This window comes from Otolemur garnettii, unplaced genomic scaffold (assembly GCF_000181295.1).
Source record: "Otolemur garnettii isolate 467f Iridium unplaced genomic scaffold, OtoGar3 scaffold00007, whole genome shotgun sequence".
NCBI classification, from domain to species: Eukaryota; Metazoa; Chordata; class Mammalia; order Primates; family Galagidae; genus Otolemur; species Otolemur garnettii.
The window spans coordinates 1,558,773-1,583,237 of record NW_003852402.1 but is presented as its reverse complement, the minus strand read 5'-3'; the positions used below and the strand labels follow the sequence as shown (position 1 = coordinate 1,583,237).

Here is a 24,465-nt window from a genome sequence, read left to right as displayed (position 1 = left end):
GTGATGCTGATGGTGTGAGGATGGTGATGCTGATGGTGTGAGGATGGTGATGCTGCTGGTGTGAGGATGGTGATGCTGCTGGTGTGAGGATGGTGATCCTGATGTTGTGAGGATGGTGATGCTGATGGTGTGAGGATGGTGATGCTGCTGGTGTGAGGATGGTGATGCTGATGAGGATGGTGATGCTGGTGGTGGCGAGGGTGGTGGTGGTGAGGGTGGTGGTGGTGGTGGTGATAGTGGAAGTTCTGGGGATGATAACTGTACAGGTACTGGTGATGGTAATAACAGTGGTGGTGGTGATGATGATCCAGAAGGGGCTGCCTCTACCACTGTCCGAGCTCAAGGGAGGGGGGAACAGAGACATGTCTTGATTTAGTACCACCCAGCTCATGCTGTTCCAGATGCTGTGTCTCGGGGCTGTCCCCCCAACAGTGGGACCCCAGAGGAGCTATCCCAGGAAACCCACATACCCTTGGCTGAGGATAGGGATGTGGGGCCTCCAACAGCATTCCTGGCCCCCGGCCAGGTGCCTCCTGCACACTCTGCGCCGGCCTGGGGCTACTGCCCAGCTGGGCTCCGAGGCCCCATGCGTGGCGAGGCCTCTTCCTCTTCATGAGCAGCCCCCTCTGGCCAGGCCCTGGGAGAAGCCCAAACCCCAGCTGTGCCCATCCTGCTCTGCTGGCAGCTCGATGCCACCTGGTGACAGGCAAGCCCCAGAGCACTGTTTCTCAGACTTAAATAATGTGAAAACTCCTTTTAAGGGAAAGATCCTTTTCTGCACACTCTTACTGACCTACATTGTTTTATTGTAATGTTGCAGGAATATGAACAAACACCAAGATAGGAGCCCCCGCCGGACTATAAACTGAAACCCATTTACAAATTAAACACAAACAAAACTGTAAAACCAATAAAATTTAAATTTGCAGCATTAGTTTTACAGGGCAGATGTTTCCCAGGGACCCAGCCCCGGTGGTGGGTGCTGGGGCAGAGACTGCCGGCTGCCCTGAGTGACGTGTGAGTTTCCCCTCCCTTTCATTCAGCGAGGCCGCCTCACACATACTTAAGGATGTGTTGCGTGAAATCTGTTAATAACTGTGTGGCTTCGTTTGCTGTAATCACACCTTATATTTAACCCAGAGCCATCCTGGAAGACACTCAATAGCGGGTCCTGAGAGCTGCCTAAGCTGTCTCCTCTGGGTGAAGACAAGCTTCGCCTTGCAGCGTGATTAAGGGCAGCTTGAAACAGGAATAATCCAATTATTTCAGGGACTGGGAACAGAGAAATTCTCGTTGCATATTTACTGCTGCACTTACTGCTAATGAACTGCTCCAAGACAGGGCGGGGAAGGCAGAGGGTGGCCCTGGGTGCAGGACCCTCGTCCTGGCAGTCAGCCTTTGTCTCAGTGACCCATCCAGGCCCCACCTCTCCTTGTTGAGGTATCTGGGTGGGTAGGCCTTCATGCGCACACGGACATGTGTCCACACACATCCCCACCTTGCACTCGGGGCCCAGCTGCACAGCGTCTGGAGGTGAATCCAGACCGCACAGAACACACCTGCCCTCATCCTGCTTCCATGTCGCCCGTGAAAAGCGCTCCCTCAAACAGACGGTCTCAGGCCTCCAAGCACTGGCCTCAGGTGGCAGTGGCCAGGTCCATCCTAGAAGCCACCAGCACGTCCCTGTTGCTGAGGAAGACCTGGAAAGAGCCACACGTCCCACCCTGGCCTCATAGGACAACCAGGGTGAGGGCTGGATGTGCTCCTCGCATCCGTGGGTGTTTAAAGTCTGAAACAAGATTTGTGCACAGACCCTGAACGCTGGGGCAGTGCTGGGGGTCCATGGGGGATCCAGCAAGCAGGAGTTGTGCCCCCTCCCCTCCAGGCTGGATTGGAGGGTGAGGTGGGTGTGGGGTATGCGCTTGAAAGGCCCCTTTGTCCCCAGGACATGGGGGTGGGGTGGGGTGTGGTGCCTTTACCAGCCTCTGGCAGGAAATGACAGAGCTCCTGCGGTTAAGCACGAGGGTTGTGTGCAGCTCCGGCCTGCGGTGCCCTCGGGAGGTGACGGGCAAGGCCAGTGGTGGCCTGTTCTTTAATTATGCAGGTGCGGAGTGCCAGGCAAGGCCATAAAGTGTGGGTGCTCGTGTGCCCATCTGTGTGGGCTGTGCGCAGGGTCCAGGTGTATGTGCGTCGGCTGCTGCTGGTGAGTGTGCATTTATTTGTGCACACATGCATTTGTGTGTGTGGCTGCATCTGCGTTTCCCTGTGGGAGAGAGTGGGGGGAGCAGGCATTGTGGCCACAACATGGACAGGACTGCTACCCCTGCCTCCTACCAGCTCGAGCCCTCCGGACCTGAGCCTCGTCCCTTCCTCTCTCTTCCTATCCCTGAGCATCCCCCCGAGTTTGTCAAAAGGCCTGAAAGGACTTGTCAGGGAAGAGGGAGTGACTTTAAGCCCTGCAGAGGAGAACGTGCCCACTATGGCACAAATAGGCCATGCCCAGGACTCTGGATTCTGGGAGCTCTGGGTCTCCCCAGTGTCTGTCCCAGCCTTGGCCCACTGTCAGAGAGGCCTCCCCAGTCTGCTCCCTTGCAGGACAGTGACTGAGAGGCTCGTGGGGTGCTGGACAGCCTGGTGCTTCCACCTGCACTGTGTCCTCTGTCCCCAGTGTGCTTGCTTACCAGGACATCCCAGGCCAGAGGGTGAGTGTCATTGCTGGGATCTGAGCCTGGGCTGTCCCCTTCCTTCCTCTCACAGCCTGCCCTGTGAGACCCTGGGCCCTCTGTCCTGCAGGAAGCACTCCTTGCCCTCTATCCCAAACTGCATTCCTTTTTGCAGTTAAAGGATTTGCCTTACCTGAAATAGCCACGACCCCGCTGTGGGGTCTTAAGACAAGAGGGGACTGTCCTTCGGGGCCCAGGAGGTTTCTGAGGCCCCACCAAGCTCAGGATGAGAGCCAGAGGCACACTTGCTAGAACTTTCCCTGAGGAGGCTCAGAGAGGGACAGATGGAAGCACACGTGGGATTTCTGTTAAGGCACAATGCAGCCACTTTCTCACTGACACCAGGCGCGCACATGAACACACGTGCTCACACACACATATTCACATACACATATTCACATGCACACACATGCATGCATACACACATGTGCACACACTAACAGGTACACATGCATGCACAGCTCTCTGTAATTCATCCAGTTCTCCCAGGCATTGCCAGTAGGATTTCTGGGACTAGGGCCTGAGTGTATTTAATCCAGCAGCTTATTTGTGGGTTTGAGGTTAGTGTTTGTTGGTGTCTGGAAAGGATGCATCAGGGCCGGGAAGCACAGCTCCTGGGGACTTTCTGCAGAGTGACAGACAGACAAGGAGGGGCAGGAGAGGCTGGGGTGGCCTCGCGTATCTGGGAGACACCGTGGAGGCTGGGAGGTCCCCTGTGGCAGCTGTGTCCTGCGCAGCAGTGAGCACAGCTCCAACCTCTGGGGACTGCTCATGGTCAGCTCATGGCCAGCTTGTGGTCAGCAGGAGCACTTTCCTCACCTGACTTCGCAGTTGGACGGGGGTCTCCAGCCTCACCTTCTCCCTGACTCTGTGTGGCAGCTCCAGCCGAGTGGTTCACACAGCAGATGTCCGTTCTCCTCTCTGTCCTGAAAGCTCGACATCCAAGGTCAAGGCACGGCAGGTCTGGCTCCTGGTGAGGCTCCACCTCCTGCCTTGTAGACAGCAGCCTCTCGCTGTGCCCTCCTGTGAGGGAGGACACTAGTCTGTGAGCAGAGAGAGCAGGACACTGACCCTGTCCGGTCACGGCCTCCCCCTCATGACTTCATTTAACCTCAGTTGCTTCCCAACGGCCCATCTGCAGATACCGGGGTTCTGGCAGGCGGCCAAGGGCCTAGGAAGGAGCTAGTCTGAGGAGTGCCAGCTGCTGGGCAGCCACCTGCCTGGCTGGGTGTGGCCACACTGCCACTCAGGCTGCCTCGGGCCTTTCCTCCCGATGTTAGGTCTCAGGCCCCCTGAGGGATGTCCCTGTGGCCCAGGTAACCAGCAGACTGACCAGCCCTCTCTGCTCTCTCCCACAGCAAGAATTATCAAGACAAAGCAGTGGTGTGACATGCTCCCGTGCCTGGAGGGGGAAGGCTGTGACCTGTTAATCAACCGCTCAGGCTGGACGTGCACGCAGCCCGGCGGGAGGATAAAAACCACCACGGTAGGTGCCCCCGCTGTCCTGTGAGTGTGTGGGTGGAGAGCAGCCCACACACACTGAGGCCCCCTGGCTGCAAGGGGCAGGCAGCTGGTAGTCGCTCTGTCCCCACACTGTCAGGCCCCCGCTCCCTGGCTTCTCCCTCCCCAGCCTTGGACATAATCCCAGTAGCCTGTGCCTGCGGAGATGGTCACTGTGTACCCGTAAGCCATGTTGGTAAGAGTTGTCTTGTCTCAGGGCGAGGTGTGCCCCTGACTCTGGCTGTAGGGGACAAGGAACACCCCTGAGGGAGAGCTTCAGACGAGTCCCCCGGGGGAGGGTGTTGCCTGGGTGCACTCCTCCTGCCCCCAAACCAGGCATCTGGCACAGCAGCCACTCACACCAGAGACCCGAGAGACCCTGCCCGTCTCTCTCATCTGGGCACAGGCACACACAGTGAGCACCTTCCTGTCCTCAGGCCTCGGAGTGAGGTAGTACGCTCAGAGGACGGTTTGGGGCAGCAGCTCCCTGGAGAACCTCCAGCCACCCCAGGTCCACTGCCTGCCCCAAGTGAGGCAGGTGGCTGCGCTCCAGCCCTTCTGGATTCTCAGAGGCCTATGTGTTTGTAGAAACTCAGGCAGACTCCCCTTGACGGGCTTGGGGCCAGCACAGGACCCCTGCCAGGGCGTGGTGTGTAGGAGGACAGGGTGTGTGTCAGCTGCTGTGACCTCCTGGGCTCATGTGTACATCTCTGTGAGTGTGTGTTGGTGCCTGTGCTCCCACAAGTGTGCAGGGAGCTGGGGGTGGATGGGGTCTGGATGGGCGGCAGAGGTGTGACTACTGCCTTGGAGGAGAGTCTCAGAGGAGGCTGACCTTTCTGGGGTTTCCTCATCTGGGTGCTTCTGGAAGGCAGAGACCTGGTGACAAGCAGTGCCCTGGGCAGCCATAGCCCCTCCCAGAGCAGTGTGTTGGGGGCCGGTGTGGGGCATGTAGAGGATCTTGTACCCCAACCCTGTCCAGCGTCACCACATTCCTTTCCCGGAGTGAAACCATCAGGACGTCTCCACTGGCAGGTCTGAGGGGGCTTCTCACTGCCCGTCCCCAGCCGTCCCCACTGTGCAGTGCTGGCTCAGTCCTCTGTAGAGCCATCGGCGTCCACCACCACATAGTGAGGGCTGGTCCTGCCCCTGCACACTGAACTCCTGGAAAGGGCTTTGTGGCATTCTCTCCTTGGAGATTCTGAAGTCAGGAGCCCCTGGCTGTCTCCTGCTGCACCCAGGACACCATCCCCTTCTTTCTCTCATTCCCTTCTCATGCTTCAGAACTTGAGTCTTTCTACCATCTAATCAAGTACCAGCACCAGATGAGGGCTGCCCGACTGGCATCCCTGCCTCCGGGTCTGCCTGGCTCACAGCCTCCCACGCAGCAGAGACGTGTAGCCTCTACCTCAGCTCTGTCCAAGCCCACCAGGGCCTGTGCAAGAGGGGTGAGCTCCCCACCAGGCGTGTCGGGAGGCTGTGAGCCTTCTTAGCATTTGGGGTAGCACCTGCACTTATCTAGAAGAGGGGTGAGCTCCCCGCCAGGTGTGTCGGGAGGCTGTGAGCCTTCTTAGCGTTTGGGGTAACACCTGCACTTATATAGAAGAGGGGTGAGCTCCCCGCCAGGCATGTCAGGAGGCTGTGAGCCTTCTTAGCGTTTGGGGTAACACCTGCTTTGGGATAACACCTGCACTTATCTAGAAGAGTGGTGAGCTCCCCGCCAGGCGTGTCAGGAGGCTGTGAGCCTTCTTAGCGTTTGGGTAAACAGCTGTACTTACCCAGAGCTTCATGTATTTGGAAATTCTCAGAGCCACTGTAAATTCTCATCCCCACGGCCTCTAGGCCTGGGAGCTCCTAGTGTCTCAGCTTTACCAAAAGTCCCGAAAACTGCAGCTGGGCAAGCTTGTGCTGACCACTGGTGGCCAGGTGATTGGGATGCCAGGGAGGCTGGGATCTATCTCTTCTGCACACCTGGAAGCTGGCCCTGGCCTGTGTGCGACCCTGTGTGCCTTTCACCCCAGAAAATAGTCTCCGTCCACCCATTGCTGAAATGCTGCTCAGGGGCCACCAAGCCTGGGCCCACCCTACAGTGCACTGTTACAGGGACCAAGGACCCAGGCTGGTGCCAGTCCAGGCAGAGGAAGGGTGGTGGCCCCGTGAGACTCCCCAAGAGAGGCATCTCTCGTCAATGGAGGGGCATACCCCTCCTTCCATGGGGAAACCCTTTCCTATGGGGTCGCGTTCCTGGCCCCTTTCTGGCCTAGGCATCGTGTGCCTGCCTGGAGCTGCTGTGCTCCTATGGGCCTGTGCAGACTGTGTGCACCCCGGGACCTGAGCGCCTCTGTGATCTCCCTGGCCATCTCAGAGGAGTCCAGAGAACAGCAGAGACCGGCTCCTAATAGATTCCCTGGCCTCTCATGAACCCTTTTCAAAGCTTTCTTAAAAGGTTAGTTGAGCTTTTGAACCAAACACCGTAGAAAAGGAACTTCCAGTCCCAGCTACTTGATTATGTCTCGAGTCTCTCACAGGCGGTGAATTAGCCCCATTGGGGTTCACATCATACCATGAATCGCTTTTCTGAAAGGTGATGGTTTGCTCAACATTTGGCTTTAAGAGACCTGGTGGCTGCTTGGGGGCCACATTCCCACCCCAACTGCCACATTCTTCGGTAGTTCCCTGGGTACCCCCATGCTCAGACCAGCCCCTCTCCATGAGGGCTGCTGTTGTCCCCATGTCCATGTGTCCCCAGCAAAGTGTGGGCCACTCCACACCCTCTCTCAGGCCCTACGTAAATACGGACTAATCAATTAGCCGAATCAGTGCAGGCTGTGTTTGCATTTCCAAGATCACTGCTTTTCAAAGTGCAGGTCGTCACCCCATTAGTGGCTGGGAGACTAATTCAGGAGATCACGGCCTGCATTTAAATGAAGGAGGAAGAAGTAGAATAAAAACGTTAGAGTTCACCCTATGTCATGTGTGCACACACCAGACAGGGACACACATGTGGTCACATGTGACATGTGTCTGCTACTATACGTTGCTATGAAAAGTCAGAACTCCAGTGTCCCAGGGGGACTCACAAGAGAAACTGGCATCTGGGTGTGTTTCCAGGCAGGGCCTTCTCAGCTGGCTCCATACTGTGGACGTCGGGCTGTTCTGGGCTAGACAACCTGGGTGGACACAGCAAGTCTTTCATCTTGCTCCCTCCCTGGGAACAGGCCTTGAGCTGCTGCTCTGGGTGCCTATAGTCCCAGCTACTTGGGAGCTCCCTGTCCACCTCCCTCTGCCCCTGTGGCTGGGCTGGACGGGAAGGGCTTCTGGGAGCACGGTGGAGCAGCCGCCTGGCACGAGCAGCCGTCTGTCTGCTGGTGTTGCTTTTGGGGGCTGTGTGGTGCACGTGTCACTGGTGTAGAGTGTGTCCTGGGCAGTGTCTATCTGCCACACTGCTGTGCTGTTTGTGTCGAAAGGTGCCCATCAGACGCTACACCATCTCCTTTCATCAGCTAGATTGAAACCCACTTTAGAAATTCACTGATAAGTGCCCCATTTTACTTCTGTGCTGCATGAACCCACAGTTGTGGGATGAGGGACATTGAGTGGTTTCCATATAGTGCTATTCAGGAACTTGTGTTTTATAGAAACTCTTTACACTGAAAGCACATTTCCCCATGAACAGAGATTCCAAGGCATGCAAACAGCTGCCTCTGTGCACGTGTGTGACTGGACGGTCAAACTCCCCCCTCCCAGGTGTCCCATAAGTGTGCTGAGTGCAGTCGAGACAGCTCATCCCAGGCTCTGCTGGACACCAGGAAGGGAGGGCACTTCAATCTGCTTGGGGCCTGACAGCCCAGCCGGCAGCGGCCAACTCTTTCTCTGATCTCTTGTCTGGCTTTAACCCAGCTGCTGCCTGGGCGGGGCAGTCAGCCTGCCCCCAGCTCTGGAGGTTAGACGCCTGCAGACCCGTTCATGGAACACAAAAGCAGATCTGGAAAGGGTTTTGTTGTCATTTGCCCACCGGTGCCCACGCAGCCCTGCCCTGCCCCCTGGTTGCACATTGCCCATCCCAGTGGAAGGTGGGCCTTGTCCAGGCCACCGTGCAGGCAGCACTCACCCACCCAGGCACTTTGTTTCTTGGGCTCCTGACAAGCCCAGAGTGTGGGGAGAGGGACTCAGTCCCAGGAAAGGTGGCCGGGCAGAAGGCAGGCCTGATCTGCCAGTCTCTTCATTCTTAGATGCTAAGATGTGTTGGACATGGCCCTCCTGACAGGTCTGTGGGGACAACGGGCTGGGACTCCTGCTCCAGGGCACCCAGCTCTCCCGTGCCTAAGTTAGTTCATCTGGCCTCCGAGCTGCAGGGAGCATGTTTCTGAGCCAGGCACCACCCAGGCTTGCCCATGCGGAGGGCTAGAGAGTCTTGGCCCCGCACATGAGGCTCCAAACTTGGAGGAGCTGTCCATGGAAAACAGAGCAAATGCTTGCCCCAAGATCCCAGTCAGAAGGCCAGGACACCCCTACTCGCCTCATCTGCCCTCTAGAGCCCCCAGAGAGGTGATGGGGACATGAAACGGGGAACTGGCATAACCAGCAGGAGGGGAGATGACGAGACGTGATCGGGAAGGGCAGAGGGGGCTGCCGGCCCCTGGCAGCTGCCACCGTCACCTCAGACCTGAGGCTCCTCTGAGCAGCAGGTGGGAAGGGCTGGTTGGGAGGATTCCAGGTCTCCCCACAAGCACCTGGGCTGCAGACCCCCAGTCCCTCCAGGCCCCATAAAGCTCACATGGGAGGAGGGTGAACATGACCAACAGATGCTGGACTCTCTGGAGCCAGTGGGCCAAGCATGGAGGGGAAGTCTGGAAACCAGGAGATTGGGTGAAAATCACTGTCCAGAGACATGAAGCCCTCCCCACTCCCTGGGATCTCAGTCAGAGGTTCTTGCTGGATAAACTCACTGGGTCAGTAACTTCATGCAGGTGGTTTAAAACAGCAGAAATTTTAACATAAAATAAAATAAAACCAGCAATTTAGTTCAGGAGGCCAAGCTCAGAGCCTGCTCTGTCTGAAGGCTCCGGGGATGAGCCTTCCTGCCCCTCCCAGGTTCAGTGACATAGGAGTCCCCAGCTCATGGTCCCATCACCCCATTGTCACGTGGCCTTCTTCATGTGACCCTCTATGTGTGACAGTCTCCCTCTCCTCCTGTTAGGAAGACACCAGGCATTGGGCTCAGACCTTACCATACATCAAGGGTGATTTCATCTCAAGATCCTTAACTAATTATAGCCAAAAAAGACCCTGTTTCCAAATGAAATCAGATTCTGAGGCTCTAGGCAGATGTAAGTCTGGGGGCACCATCCCATCCACTAAACCTACCCAGCTCGGGTCAGAAAGCTACGGGTTCTGAGTTCCTGACCATGGGCAGAAACCAAAAGATCACTGACCACTGTGTGGGAGAGCGAGGGGTGACCAAGGTGGCAGAAGGAAAGGGACACGGTCAAGTGAAACTAAACCAGCCCTGCAGCTCTCGGAGACACTGATGTGAGCCCGGGACACCAAACCAGCTCTGTAGCTCTCGGAGACATGGGGTGTGAGCCTGGGACACTAACCCAGCTCTGTAGCTCTTGGAGACACCAGTGTGAGCCCGGGACACAGAAGAGGGTAGGGGATGGAGATGGCCACAGTATCTTCCATGACTTGCCTGACCAGGAGAACAGAATGGCTGTGACCCAGTGGGGCTTCCAGGCAGCTTCTGGCCAGGCTTCCTGGAGCACCAGTTCTCAGACTCCTAAGCCCTTATAGGATCCCTAGTGATCCGGAGGCCACCCATTTTGCTGGGAGGACAGGAGGGGTGAGGAGTGAGGTGCTGGCCAGCCCAGCCACCCTTCCTGGTAACCACTTTATCCTAGCCAGGCTGGGACATATCATGAGACCAAGGCCAGCTACCCCCAGCCAGCCCACACCCAGCCCCAGTGGTCATCACCTTATCCACTCAGTGGGTTCGGATGCTCAGTTTCATTGGGCAACAGGCCAGGGGCACCAGGGAGACAGTGTGGCACTGGGGACATCACATACACACAGGCACAGATGTGTACAGGTGCACACGTACGTGACAGCTAACTGTTAGGATCCAGGGGGATGTTTGGTCTATAAAATCGAGGAAATCTGTCAGAAAGTAGTGTGGAATTTTATTTAAAAAAAGAAAGAAAAGAAAAGGGAAATAGGAAAAGGAAAAATAATAGGTAATTAGATTAAATCAGGAGGTATAAGGAATATAAGATCCCAAAATAGAGAAAAATGAAGAGGAAGAAATTATCAAAGAAACATTTTCTAAAAACACCTCCAGCCCTCAAAGGCATATTTTCCCTGTGAGTACTCACCATGGGCCCAGAAAATGAATGAATAAACTCCCGTCCTAAAGCATATCAGTGTGAAATTTCAGGCCACCGGAGATGAAAACAAACTCCTAAAACCTCAGAGGGAAAGTAGGTCATGGACAAAGGCATGCACGTCCGAGTGTAACGGGCCTCTCGGCAGCGTGGCCAAGGTTAGGAAACGGCACTGGGCTTGGAGTCCAGGGTGCAGGTCCCTCCTGGAGCTCCTGGAAGAACCGTCACGGGTGGAGAGAGGGTAGCTCAGATCGCAAGGCCCAGTTGCTCTGACGGCCCTGTGCACGGGAAGATGGGCGCCTGCCCGGAAGACGGCACTAGAGCCTGGGGACTGGAGGGATACCTGGAGGCTCCGACGGTGGCTGCTTCTAGCGGGAGCTTATGGATGAAGTCCAAGTGCACAGATGGCCAGGGAGGGGACAAGCGTGGTGACTTTCCAGGAAGACAAGCAGAAATAAAATGAGGCTGCTGTGTGGGGACCTTGGGGGCTTATCTCTGACCCTATTCAGCAGGAACCGCTGGGTATGGCCCATCCCAGACTTCATGTCCGTGGGGCACTGTAGCTGCCACTTCAGTGGTCCAGTACCCTATGGGAACCATAGAGTGGACACAGCCCTGCTCTGTAGGAGCCTCATGTGGGTCATGGCCTGGCTTTGGAGGAAGGTGATGGATGAGCTGACCTAGCCAGGGGATAGTCAGGAGAGAGCATCTACCCGGGACCTGAGGGTCCCCAGGACATGCAGGGCTGGTCAAGGGTCCCAGGAGCCATGTGTCCTGACACCATGGGGTGACACGGAACCACTTCATCAGAGAGGGAGACAAGAGCTGTGAGGCTGAGGCCTGCTCTACCCTGTACCGTCTGGCCATGCTGGTCCATCCCACCGGTGACCTATCTGCACACCTCTCAACTTGGCTGGGCTGGCTACCCCTGAGGGTGGGGAGCACAGAGCCCCAATCTGTTCCTGACCCTGAGGACTTGCAGCTGGGATTTTGCCCTGAAGCCTGTGTGGGAGGCATGTACATGGGGACCACACTGCCCGGTGCTGGCTTGGCGCTCTGGTCCTCCTGGAACCTGGGCCAAGTGGAGCCCCAGCCAGGGCAGCTCTGAAAACCCCACGATGAGGCGACATGTCCTATGCCCCTGGAGCCCCTGGTGCAGGGGAGCAGTGGGCAGCTCAGCCTCTAGCCTCCCACCTTCTGGGCCAGACATAGGAGACTGTGTCCCTGCCCCCATCCGGGGTTTGATCAGGTGGCACTCAGCTCAAATCCTCAGGGGGCCCAGATGGGGACAGAGTATGGACTGGAGGAGAAGCGAGCCTGGCTCGGACACAGGGGCGGCCAGATGAGGTGAAGATGGCCCAGAGGGAGCAGAGGAAACAGGAGGGGGGAAGATCAGCTTCCTCACCAGCCCCAGGGCTTAGACAGTGGAGGACCAAGGGCCCAGAGGGAGGATTGGAGATCAGTCAGGATTCTCTCCGAGTGGGACATCCTTGCAAGCACCAAGGAGGCTCAGAATCAAAGCATTCCTGGCTAGGTGGGGGTGCTGAGCATTAGGACCCCAATCTCTGCACCTGGCTAATCTTTGTTCTGCAAAACAATGAAAAATACTAAGTCATTACTCTAAGCCGTGTCTGCAGTGCATTTTGTGTTCGTTGGAATCACCGCTATTTATCACCGCAATAATGGCTGGACATTTTAATAGATTCTGTGTATAAACAAAAACGTGTGTGGCGGGCGCCACAGCAGCTCGTATTGTGAGCAGTGACATTCTTCATTTTCTCCACTGAAACAAGCTCAGAAACGAAAAAACAAAAAAGTGGGTGAACCAAGCCCACATCATTTGTCGGCACTTCTGGCCGATTTCTAGATCGGAGACATCCACACTGTCGCTGTTCATGGCAACAATGCTGCCTTAGTCCCCATCTTCCTGGAAGGAGGCATTCTTTGAATTATTTTAAATACAAAAACGGCATGTGGGGGGGGGGGCAAGTGAGGAGGCTCATCCCCTGGGGAGCAGAGGATGGAGCCTGTCACAACCACAGTGATCATGGGGGCATCCGGTCAGAGATGAGGCAGCCTGCGGAGGGGACAGGACACACCCCTGAAGGTCTTTGGGGTAAGGATGAAAGTCAGGCTAGGGTAGGGGTTAGGGTTAGGGTTAGAGTCAGCCTACGTCATGTGATCAGCATCTCAGCCCATCCCTCCAATGCTTCCTGGGACCCAGTTGCACGAGGGGGACACAGGGCTGAAGCACGTGACCCCCAGGTCCCAGGGAGCAGATGGGTTTCCCTCAGGAATGCTGGAGACCTCACTTCTGGTGGCAGAAGGGCCTCTTGGAAGGCCTGGATTCAAGTGCATGGTTAGACCAGAGATCAGAAATGTTCGCTGGGTAAGTCGCCGGCAGGGTGCTCCTGCCTTGAGGTGCCTGGCTGGGAGAGGAGGGTCCTTCTGGCTGGGACCTTCCTCCCTCTGTGCCGGGTGCAGGTCTCTGAGCCATTAGGAGGACCAGTGTCTTGTCTCTGTAAAGTTGCCTCCGGGCTCCTCATTCTCCTGAGCCTCTGTTGTTTTTGTCTTTGAATCCTTGCATCTCGCCCCGCCCTTGGGGCACTTGGGGACGGGAGCGACACTAGTGTGTGGGGGGCTCTGAGTGTGTTTCTGGGTGTGGCCTTGAGCAGGGGTGTCCAGCCTGTGTCGTCTCTGCTGCACACTGGAAAAAGAGCTGTCTCGGGCCACACAGTAAATTCACAGACACTAAGGAAAACTGAGGAGCAAAACACAGGCCCCCGGTCCGCCTGGAAGCCGGCCAGAACGAACCCTGGGCCCGGACTGCCCCTGGTCCACCTGGAAGCCGGGCAGAACGAACCCTGGGCCCGGGCTGCCCCAGGTCCGCCTGGAAGCCGGGCAGAATGAAACCCTGGAAACCCTGGGCCTGGGCTGCTCTGAAAACTCACCCACACGACAGGTAGGCAAAAAAATCCTCACAAAATCAGCATGTGGCCCACAAGGTGGATACTCCAGATGAGAGAAATGCTGCTCCCAGGTCACAGAATGTTCTAGAAAACTCCTCGGAGTCCTGTCCCAGGCCCTAGGTCTCGGGATGGACACCCCTAACATGTGCTGCCACCCTCCTCCCACACAATGAAGAGGAGGGACCCAGTGGTCCATCTTGGGAGGGCCCTGAGGCCACTGCCCCTGCTGGGCCTGGCTCTGGGACAGCCCAGGTGGTGTCAGACCAGGTGGGGGGAGCTCAGTCTTGATGGGGAAGCTTAGGGATCCCAGCCTTCCAAGTGGCCCCAACACATCAACCGTCCTACTGGAAGGAAGGGCCTGCCCCAGATGCTGACACGCTCCCCAGAGAGGAGCCTTAGAGGGACAGGCCCCTGAGCCACAGAGCTGTTCTGGGGGCACCCGGGCTGCAGCCCCACATTGCCATGCTGGACCCCAAGTCCCATAAAGGCTGTTTGAATTGGTACTATGTCCTGATTCCAGGTGTCATGACCTTGTTAGGCTGAAGATGACAGCAAAGTGCTGGACAGTGTTCTTCTCTGTGGGTGGAGGACCTCCCCTTACTCTCACAGATGGGATTGCTTATTTTTTACATAAAAGATGCAGATAAACTTATTCCTCTTGTCTATGCCTTGAAAAGTAAGACCAGCAGGTAAGATGAACAGGTACTCAGGCTGCCCGTGGGAGGGTGGTCATGGCCCTACCTTTCTTCCTGACTGTGGGGCCCGCTTTCAGCCAGCTCTGTGGGCTGAGATGGACACAGTCAGGAGCAGAGGCCCTGCCAGCCAACCCCTTCCTAATGGCCTCTGCCTGTTGCAGTGGGAATGAAATATGGCATTTGGCGTAGACATTTGTTAAATATCAGTCTTTAAAAATGAAATAGAAGGATTTGTGTCTCCATCCAAATTACTTTAAATGTCACCTCCCCATTAAGCCCCAGATCTAGCAGGTGATGCAGGTCCTTGGATGCTATCTCTGGCCCATTGCCGTTCATCAACGCCAGTGTCGTCACCACTGTGGATCTGCCACCATCCCCTGCCACACCCCCTGCCCCGAATGGAACATAAATCTCGGCCTCAGCAGGCGTGGTGGCTGATCTCACTGCACTGTGCCTCCCGGAGGGACAAGCCCTGTCCCGGGGCCCCCGCCATTACAGCAACAGCTCTTCTCATCCTCGGGTGCTGACCTTGTAGAGGTCAGGGGGCTCTTTGGAGCCTCAGTTTCCCCATCTGTAAAAGTGGGTGATGACCCAACAGGTTCTTGAGATTACGGGAAAGGAAATTGACAGATGGGGAAGGTTTCTGGGAAAAACAGTGAGGTCTCTGTGTAGGAAAAAGATTGTTGTTTTCTTCCTGTGGCCCCTTCTGGAACATTCTGGAGGCTTCTTGATGGTAGCATCATAATGAAGTCAGACCCTTAGGCTCTTCTGGGAAACCTGCCCATCTGGTCATTGGTGCTGCACAGCAGGGGAGCCGCTGCGCTGCGTCTGGCTCCCACCCTGTGCCCTCACGGCCACATGGTTCAGACTCTCTCAGGACACACAGATGTATGGCAGATAGATGAGGTTGCCAGAGACAGAACCAGAGGAGTGGAGGGTATGGTGTCCTTCCTCCCCTCGCCACGTAAGACACGAGCTTCTCCAGCATTTGGAGGAAGCAGGGAGAGACTGGCTCTTCTGTCAAGCTGGAGGGGGCAGCATGGCTCAAGCTGGATTAATGTGACTGCAGCCTGACACACTCGGCATGTGGGGAGACCTCTGTCCAGCTTCCAGTTTCCAGTGTGCTTTGGGAATACGAGTGGCCATTAAGGTGTCGTGACTTAGAGAAAGAAGTGATATGCTGAGGTCTGGGTGAAAGCCCCCAGGGGCACATCACACATGTGGACGCTCAGGCTTTATTCTGACGTAAGAAAGCTGTGGACTTCTGCTCACGCCTGGGCTGCAGGAGACCCCTGGGGACTGTGGCACTCAGCAGGGTCACAGGCAGATTCCATGACAGTCACAGGCTCTGGATTCCATGACAGTCCAGTAGCTCAGACGCTTAGCTCCAGTGTGCAGGGGGCAGGGAGCAGAAGCCGAGGGCAGCGGTTAGTATCCCCAGAAGAGGTGTGGTTCAGGCAGAGTTTCTTAGGTGAGGCTGGAGCAGCCAGCAGGTGCAGGCCTGTTTTCCTGCATTTGACTCTCATTTTCATAAGACTCTCCAGCCAAGATGGAAACATGACCTCCCAGTAGGCAAAGTCTGCCAGGGCGTCCCATGAGGATCGAGGCTCTCTGCACATCACCTAGATTTTTCAGACCATTCTGGAGAGGACAGGGCTCCCCAGCCCTCGGGAAATGACAGACTGTTGACAACACGCTCCCCACCAAGCCTGCTGTCTAATTCTAGACCACGATTGACCTCTGCCTGCTTAAAAGAGAATTTTTTTAGAAGCATCAAAGCAAATACTCCAGCATAAACCCGTACTGAGAGAGCACTGTCTTTGGGAAGGAAAACTGTTCTGAAGATTTAAGGGCAGCGTTGGCTCTGAAAATGGTCCCCAGCAGTAAATGGAGGAGGCTTCTTCTTGTTGATATCAGAGATACAGCCTGTGGTGGCCGTGACCTGGGAGCCTGGACTGGTTGCAGATATGCAAAGGTTTGCTCAGTGAAACACAGGATGAATGCAAAGATACCAGGAATAAAGAGCAGGGCCTAGATAACGTATTGGAAGCCTAAAATGACAGAAATGTTACTGCAGAAAATCAAAACAGTGATGTGGAGACCAGTATTAAGATGAAGAGAGAATTTCTAGGAAAAAGCAAAGAAATAGAACCAAAGAGGGAGAGAGAAATTGAGAGGTTTGTAGGACAGAGGACGGATATCTAAGCTGAGAACTGGGAGTGCCCCCGGGGGAAAGCAGCAGTGACCAGACCAGGAGTGATCACATGCAGGCTGAACGCGGCATGGGAATGAGACCCCCTGAGCTGAAGATTTCCAGTAAGAACCAACAGGAGCACTTTGGAGCTAGTCGTTTTACAGCAATATCTCTGAATTTAAAGAACCACGCGATGGCTCATGCCTGTAATTCCAGCACTTTGGGAGGCCAAGGCAGGAAGATTGCTTGAGGCCAGAAGTTCAAGATGAGCTGGGTAACACAGCAAAATCCCATCTCTACACAACATTTAAAAATCAGCGGAGTGTGGTGGCATGTGCCTGTAGTCCCAGCTACTCGGGAGACTTGAAGTAGGAGGATTGCTTGAGCCTGGGAGTTGGAGGCTCCAGTGAGCTGTGGATTTGCACCTGTGCACTCCAGCCTGGGTGACAGAACGAGACCCTGTCACTGAAAAAGAAGAAGGAAGGAAAGCAGGAAATCTGTGTGCTAAGAATTCAAGTGATTATTACTGAGGAAGAAAAAAAGACAGGAGAACAAGAAGCACAGAACCTACAGAGAATTAAGCTGCCTCTGAGCTCAGTGAGACTTGGAACCAGGAGACAGGACAAGAATTGTCCAAAGGAATTTGAACAATGGTTTTTACTTACATATGCAATCCTACTTTTAGTTGTTTTGGACAAAAAGAGTAAATAAAACAGTTCTTACATTCACAGGAATTTAGAAAGTATGCCCCTCACATAGCTTTCCTGAGTAGACAGATAAAAAGGGCACTCAGGCCAGTAAACACATAAAACCAGGAGGTCAGTATAGAAAGGTCACACGTAAAAAGATTTATGGTGACCCCTGATAACCAGCTAAAGACATGCAGCTGGGTATGAATAACTCTTGTAACTGTGGTTTCAAATTGAATCTACACTCCAGCACCACTGTTTGAAAAACAGTTGTTGGTTATAATTTATAACCTCAAGTTAAATAAAATAAACGCTGGGGGCAGCAGACAGCAACGGGGCAAAGCAGGACCACTCGGGGTCTCCTCACAGGGTGGTTCAGGCACTCGAGAAACGGCTTAATCATTAAGAGTCCATTTAACAACATGAAGGCTACCACTGATAGAGATAACCACATGATTTCTGCTAAATTACCAGGAAGAAGCAGCAAGCGAAGTTTGTGTATGTGTATTAAGATAAACCCTGAAAGGAGCATAACCAGAAATCAGCATGGAACATGGCATTTAAGACAGAATTTCAACATCAGTGATGACAATGGATGGGTTAATCTACCCTCTATTAAAAGACAAAGACTATTAAATCAGAGGCTCAAAATAGCCAAATACGTGTTACCTTCCAGGAGCATTCCCACAAATCAACAGTAAGGTTAAAAGAAAAAAATAAGTAAATAAAGATATTCTAGTAAGTGCAGCTGAAAGGCAACCCAGGAGTAAATCATTAAGTGTCAACAGTGTGATGTGACATCCTGGTACGTTTACTTACTGCCCATTGACACGTATTTCCACATTACAGTCAGACGGTAATGAAGGGGTCACATTCAGAAACTATTATGTGCTGATTACCACAGCATCAAAATAGACTATGAAAACACAATCACAAAAAAATGATCAAAACACAATTTTCAGTTTAAAACTTAAACGACTTTCCTATCCATGTGAAGACCAGCGAACCCCACAACAGTGAAAAGCAGAGCCTAGATCTTAGGAAGAATACAGTCCCTAAAGCTGAATGTGCAGCTATGCACGTCAACGCTACACCGTATAAACAAGGCTGCTTCCGATTCTCATTATTGAACGTCTGCAGGAGTCTACACAAACCAAGACATGAATTAAAACCAAGAGAAGAAATGCATCGGGCTTCTTTTCCAAGGAAGATGCACAGTATTTTAAACTGTGCCAAAAAACAGTAGAACCAGAACTTCCTTGTGATTTGTGATGAAAGTATGAAATAAAACATGTGGCCATGATCACAAAAAGTTACCTGCACACCTGACGTCAGTTTTCTGGGATGTAATCCTGGGTAGACCTGAGCTGCTGGTTAACTGACTTGGGTGGCGCCAGCCCCCTGCATGCAGGCATTTTAGTCATCAATATCCTAGTTAGAATAACACACAGTGTATTCGCAGGTGCAGGGAAGATGGGCATACATCACATGCATGTCTTTAAATGCTTTTGTTTCCAAGTTGTAAAGAAGGAAAATAAAGAACCTAAACTGGGGGAAAAGGCATACCTCCCAAAAGAGGACAGAATAAACTGGTAGAGAGAAAATAATATAAATGAACTAGGAAGAAAGGCGTGAAATTGGTCATCGCATCTTTAAAAATCCTATCGAATTGTGATTTTCTTTTTATCTGTGTTGTGTATGTAATTTTTTTTTAAAGTCACAAAATCTGAATGGAGGAATGGAAAATGACCACATCTGTGTTCTGAAATTGTCCAAGAGGCATGGATCAATAAATCTGGAAGTTTTGACTTAATGTATGATTTTTTTCTAGGGGAAAAATTATAAAAAATAACTGAAGAAATAGAAAAATGCTAGAATTTTCCAGTAAAATTTGCAGAGAGAGGTGGTTTAATAGGCACATTCTTTAAAATATTAGTTGTCTTCTCTATAAATACTGGGACATATGGAAAATGCCCCAGTTCATTTTAGGAAACAGAGTAAAAGCTTAATCATTAAGAGTACATTTAATATAATAACAGAAAGGGGGCACTTCGGGTAGAAAAGGGTCATCAGAGTCATTTCTGGGTACCACAAAGACTTCTGAGCCAGGTCCCTGGTCATGTGGTGCTGGGGAGCATCTCACACCCAGGGGTCCCTGGGACCCTGGACAGAAAGATGGAGTTGGTACCCAGATGTGGTCCTGAGACATTCCGGATGAATCTAGAGCTGTTAAACACTATTACTGTTAGAAATTACTAGAATGTGTATAAGGCATATCATTGTTTTAGCAATGAATTTAGTGGGCTTACTGCACAGAAATGGAAACGTTACTGTATCAAGTACAAAAGACACATGGACCCCGCTGGCACACGGGCCTAGGTAAATACGCCTGGGGCGACTCTCCCAGACAAACCCACATAATTACACAGACCCACATTCTCAAATTGGTAAGAAAAACAAAACTAACAGAATAAAACAACTTACAAAAGACCATTTGGAAAATTATTCTACTTTTCTAATCATCAAAAAAGTGAAGATGGAACCACAACAAAATACTGTCTTTCCTTTATTTAATTAATAAAGATTTTAAATCTCAGTGATGCGCACTGACCATGGTGTGGCCAGGCCCTGGCCAGGCCCGGTAGCAGAAGCATGTGGTCCTGGGGCCTTGTAGCAGCACTTTGGCGACAGGCACCAGGAGATGCCAGTGACCGCCACCCCACCCCCCCCGGCCATGGCGTGGGAGGGGCAGATGGGCAGAGCCATTCATGTTAAGACTCTGGGGTTCAGTGTCTAGTCACCGCAGGGAACCCCACAGATGGACGCGTCCAACAGAATACAAAGGTTTGTGTGAGACCCTGTCCCTTATTTTACATTAAACTTAAGAAAATGTTCCAACCACTGTGTCTTTGAACAGAAATGCAAGAGGGCTTTTGTTTTCTTTCTTGCTCTTTAACATTTTCTGATTTACTGTAAGAATTTACACTGTTCTGTTATGTAGAGGAAAGTAGAGTTGCCCACTGCTTTCTTGGCGCACCCTTTCTGGACCAGATGAGAGACTGTAGAGTCTACACCCCCTCCCGTAGCAGGGCTGATGGACGGGCTCTGGCACATGGTGGGCGGTGCAGGGGAGGTGAGGGTCATCTCCAGCCCCAGCCTTCTGGATCCAGTATAGAGTTGCAGGGAAGGCCGGCCCAGGGGCAAGGATGGTTCAGGCAGGAGAGCAGAGTCAGATCCGCAGGCTGAAACCAGGCGGGTGGTGTGGGAGCAGATGAGACCAAAGAGCTGGCTAGGCCATGAAGGAAGATTAGGGCTGATGGTGTCAGGTTAAGGGTCTGAGATCTCATGGTGAGGTTGCCCTGGTTAGGGTAGGATTTAAACCCAATGGCAAGCATCCTTGTAAGACAGGCAAGATGGTGCAGAGAAGACACCACTGCACGTGGGGGTGAAGGCAGAGGGGCTATAGGAGCTCAGAGGGAGGCCTGGCTGGAGCCTTGATTATTTCCAGTTCCGGCTTCCAGAACGGAGCAGGAATAAACGTCTGCTATTTCAGGCCACCAGTGTGTGGTCATTTGCCAGGGCAGCTGCAGGAGCCTCACTGAGGGCTGCAGGGACCCCTCGTGGAGCGATCAGGAGAGACAACTCCACGGTGCACGCCGTGTGGCCAGATCACCCAGCTCGAGGGGGCCCTGCCCTCTGTGGCCCAGGGCAGAGCCCCCTATAAAGGGAGTGGCTTTAGGGGCCCAGGAAGCTGGAAGGGGTTTGACTTGGACACAGAGCACTAGGAGCCACAGGCAGTTCTTGAGCTGGTGAGGGGCAAAGTGGCCCTGGCTCTGTGTGCAGAGGGAGGAAGCTGTGAGTCCGAGCTGGGGTGGGGGTGTCTGCCCAAGGTCTCCCCGGGCACATAAAGAAGGGTGGGTGTCCCCAGGGAGCTAGTGTGGCAAGCCTGATCTCCCCTGCAGGTCTCAAGCATGGGCTCTTAGTTTGGGGGCCTCCAGAAGGCCCCGCACGAGTCAGGCAGGGCAGAGGGGGAGCACGAGGGTTGTAGACTGCTCAGAGACAGTTCCTCAGAAGCCCGGGGAGGCATCTATAAGAGGCTAACTTTCTCCCTCTTTGTCCCTCAGGTCTCCTGACAAACACAGCCCCTGAGGGGCCCCCAGGAGTGGCCTGGGCTCCCTGGAGAGCCCACGCCTTGGCCACGGTCCTCCGTCTGCTGTGGACTTCACCTGTTCTCTGCCATCCGTCCACTCTGTGTTCCCCTGTGGCCCACCAAGGATAGCCTCGTCCCTCAGCATCCTGCGCTCCGGTGCAGCTGAACCGAGGCGACCGGGACTAGGACACAGGTGGGGGCAGCGCCAGGCATCAGCAATACTCGGTCTGCGGGAGCCTGGCCGTGCTCACTGTCTGCCAGCCCTGGCATTGGCTCTGCTCTCGGAGGAAGACGAGGACAAGGAGGACGAGGAGACACTGGTGGCCAGAAGAGGCTGCAGCCCAGCCAGCCTTAGACACGGCACCCAGCCCAGGGAACTGTCAGGTGCGGAAGCCGCCTCCTCTTGTGCCCAGACTATGTGAATTGCTTTTATTTTCTTATACTTTCAGTATACTCAATAGACCAAAGAGCAAAATCTATTTTACCGTGGACGCACCCCGACTGCCCGAGTCCTAGGGTTCTGTTGTGGGGGCGGGGGGCACGGTGGCAGAGACATGCTGGTGGCCCCGGCGGAGCAGAGGAGGCAGCCGTGGCGGAGGCCTCCACCCCACGAACACTCTGGTGCAGCCCGCAAGGACGGGCTTTGGCCGGAAGGAGGCCATGGTACACCTGCGGGAATCGGCCAGCGCAGGGCCGGGGATGGGCCCCGCCCAGACACCGCCAGCCCCCCAGGAACACAGGCCGCTGTATTCCTCTGTACTTAGATGGACTTTATCGTACTAAAATCACTTTCTGTTTTAACCAGTTAAACATGCCTCTTCTGCAGCTCCATTTTTGATAGTTGGATAATCCAGTATTTGCCAAGAGCATGTTGGGTCTCCCGTGACTGCCGTCGCATCCGATACTCCATTTAGCTCCAGAAAGCAAATTAAAGAAAACTAAAGTAACACTTGTTTGAAAGAGATCATTAAATGTATTTTGCAAAGCCTAAAGTTATATATTTAACAGTTTTTATATGTTGTATATTTGTAGAAAATCCTATTTAACAATTACTGTGGCTGCCCTGGCCATCCCGAGCTCTGGGCCGAGCCCCGTGTGTTCCTGAAGACTCCGTGGGGTGGGACGTGATGGGAGGAGGTACCCCCAGCCTCACGGTGCCAGGTCAGAGAGGCAGGACTCTGGGAGAAGTGAGCCCAGGACCATGGCACTGGTGTCTCATGGACGCATCCACCAGTGTCTGGGGGAAACCAGTTTCTTTTTACTAGGGGTGGGGCTCGGCTGCTCACCTCCCTTGGTCTCTGTGTAGGTCAGCGTTGAGTGTACAATATTTTGACACGCCTCTTCAGGTGGGTTCTGTTTCCGTGTTTCTTACCCTTTTGCCATTTGTGGGTCTTGAGGCCAGTCTGCAGCCCTTCTCCCTACGTCCATGACCCCTCGTTCTCAGAAGTCCTCTGTCTTCATGTCGGAGGTCAGGGGAGCGGGATGGGCAGAGGCCCAGGGGGACGGTGGACGCCCATGTTCTCCTGTCCCTCCAGCAAGGCTGGGCAGGGGGGCCCCTGAATAAGGGGACAGTTGTGGTTGTTCCCTGGCAGTCCCGTGCCAGGCTCCCTCATTCTCCTGGGTTTCTGCTCAAATACACTACCTACAAGTCCAATTAACATGAATATTATGCTAGTTCTATGCTACTAAAAATGCAAAAAAGGTTAAAAATTATATATAGACGCTGTTCCAGCAACCATAGACTAAAGATAGGAAAGGAAATTCATTTATTTAAGACCTTTTCCAGGGTCCACGAGGACGTCACTTACCCCTCCGTGACGCAGGTTCAGAGGTGTTTGTGGCCTGGACTGAAGAACAGCCGAGGTTGGGTCTCGTGGCAGAGGCCTGGCAAGGCAGCTCCTGGAGCAGGGCGGGGGGTCCCCGGGAGGACTGTGGCCCCCACGCCTCCGACCAGCCAGCGTCCCCACCACCTCCCTGTCGCCTGTTTCTTTTGAAAGTGCGTGTAGACACCTTCGAGGGCAGAGTCCGGGAGATTTAAGATGTTACAGCATTTTTTTTCTCGTTTTACAGTATTCAATTTTGTGTTGATTCAGCTAAATTATGAAAATAAAGAAAAAATCCTTTGATAAGCATGGCTTTTGTTCCCTGGCCGTGGTGTCCTGGGAGAGGGGCTGTAGCCGGCGTGGCTGGTGGGGCCAGCAGGCAGGGGCTGGCACAGGGACCCCTGGGTCAGAGCAGATGTGGACCTTTACCCTGGACACGACGCCTGTGGCCCTCCCAGTGCCGCCAGCCCCTCCCTGTATGTGGACATGCTATCTATGAACACTGTAGGTTTTTCTGTGGCCTGGCCCAGGCTAGTGGACAGTGGCTGGCTGCAGCACTGCTGGGGTGTCCATCATTCCTGTGAACATCCCACGCACCCCACACAGAGGCTGGATCCTGGGTCTGTTCATTGGTCACATGCGTGGCCACAGGAGATGTCCAAGGCAGGAGAAGGCTGATGTCCACATGCATTCAGCGTCCCTAGGTTCTCAGGAGCCGGCCCCACATGTGCCCTGGACACAAAGACAGCCTGGATCAGGGCTCCAAAGGACACCCATGGCTAAGAGATCCCTTTTCAAAGAATTCTCAGCTCTCTAACAAGCGGGGTTTAGAGTTCAGGCCATTTGTGCTGGCAGAGTCCACCACCTAAGGCCACCTGGTGGGGGTCATACCAGTCGCTTTTCTATTGCCCTTGGATAGATGTGGTGGGCAGGTAGGCCACGGCTGTCTGATGGTCTGTGCTTCGTTTATTTGGTCTTTGGCACTGGAGGTATAGACCAGACCTAGCTTTTCCTGTGAGGCAGGGGCGTGTTCTGGGTGCCAGGGCCGCAGTGCCCAGGCCTCTTTGGTGGAGGCACGCCCTGGTGAGCTGCCCAGTTCTGTGGTCAGTGCACAGACAGGATAGGGCTATGTGGCTGGGACAGGGGCACCAACTCTTCCCTCCTTTCTCAGGGGAGCTGCAGGCGGCCCGACTTGGCGTGGAGAGGCAGCCAGCTTCTACAAAGAAGGCTGAATTATGCTGGGTGACCGCAGGCCAGGCTCAGAGACTGACCACAGGGGTCTGGGCCTGGACCACTCTTCGTGTCCTGAGCCCCATGCAGGTTGGAAAAGGCAAGTCTCCCAGGA

At 53.9% G+C, this 24,465-nt stretch overlaps 1 protein-coding gene across 1 annotated transcript in view; it reads left to right on the top strand.

The window, feature by feature from the left end:
* FAM19A5 (family with sequence similarity 19 member A5, C-C motif chemokine like) overlaps positions 1 to 4,233 on the top strand; it is a 159,018-nt gene extending 154,785 nt beyond the window's left edge. Inside the window, exon 3 of the mRNA XM_012814111.1 lies at positions 4,082 to 4,233. Within this exon, the coding sequence (XP_012669565.1) occupies positions 4,082 to 4,233 (152 nt within the window). The remainder of the gene's footprint in view (positions 1 to 4,081) is intronic.
* The last annotated feature ends 20,232 nt before the right edge of the window (positions 4,234 to 24,465 follow it).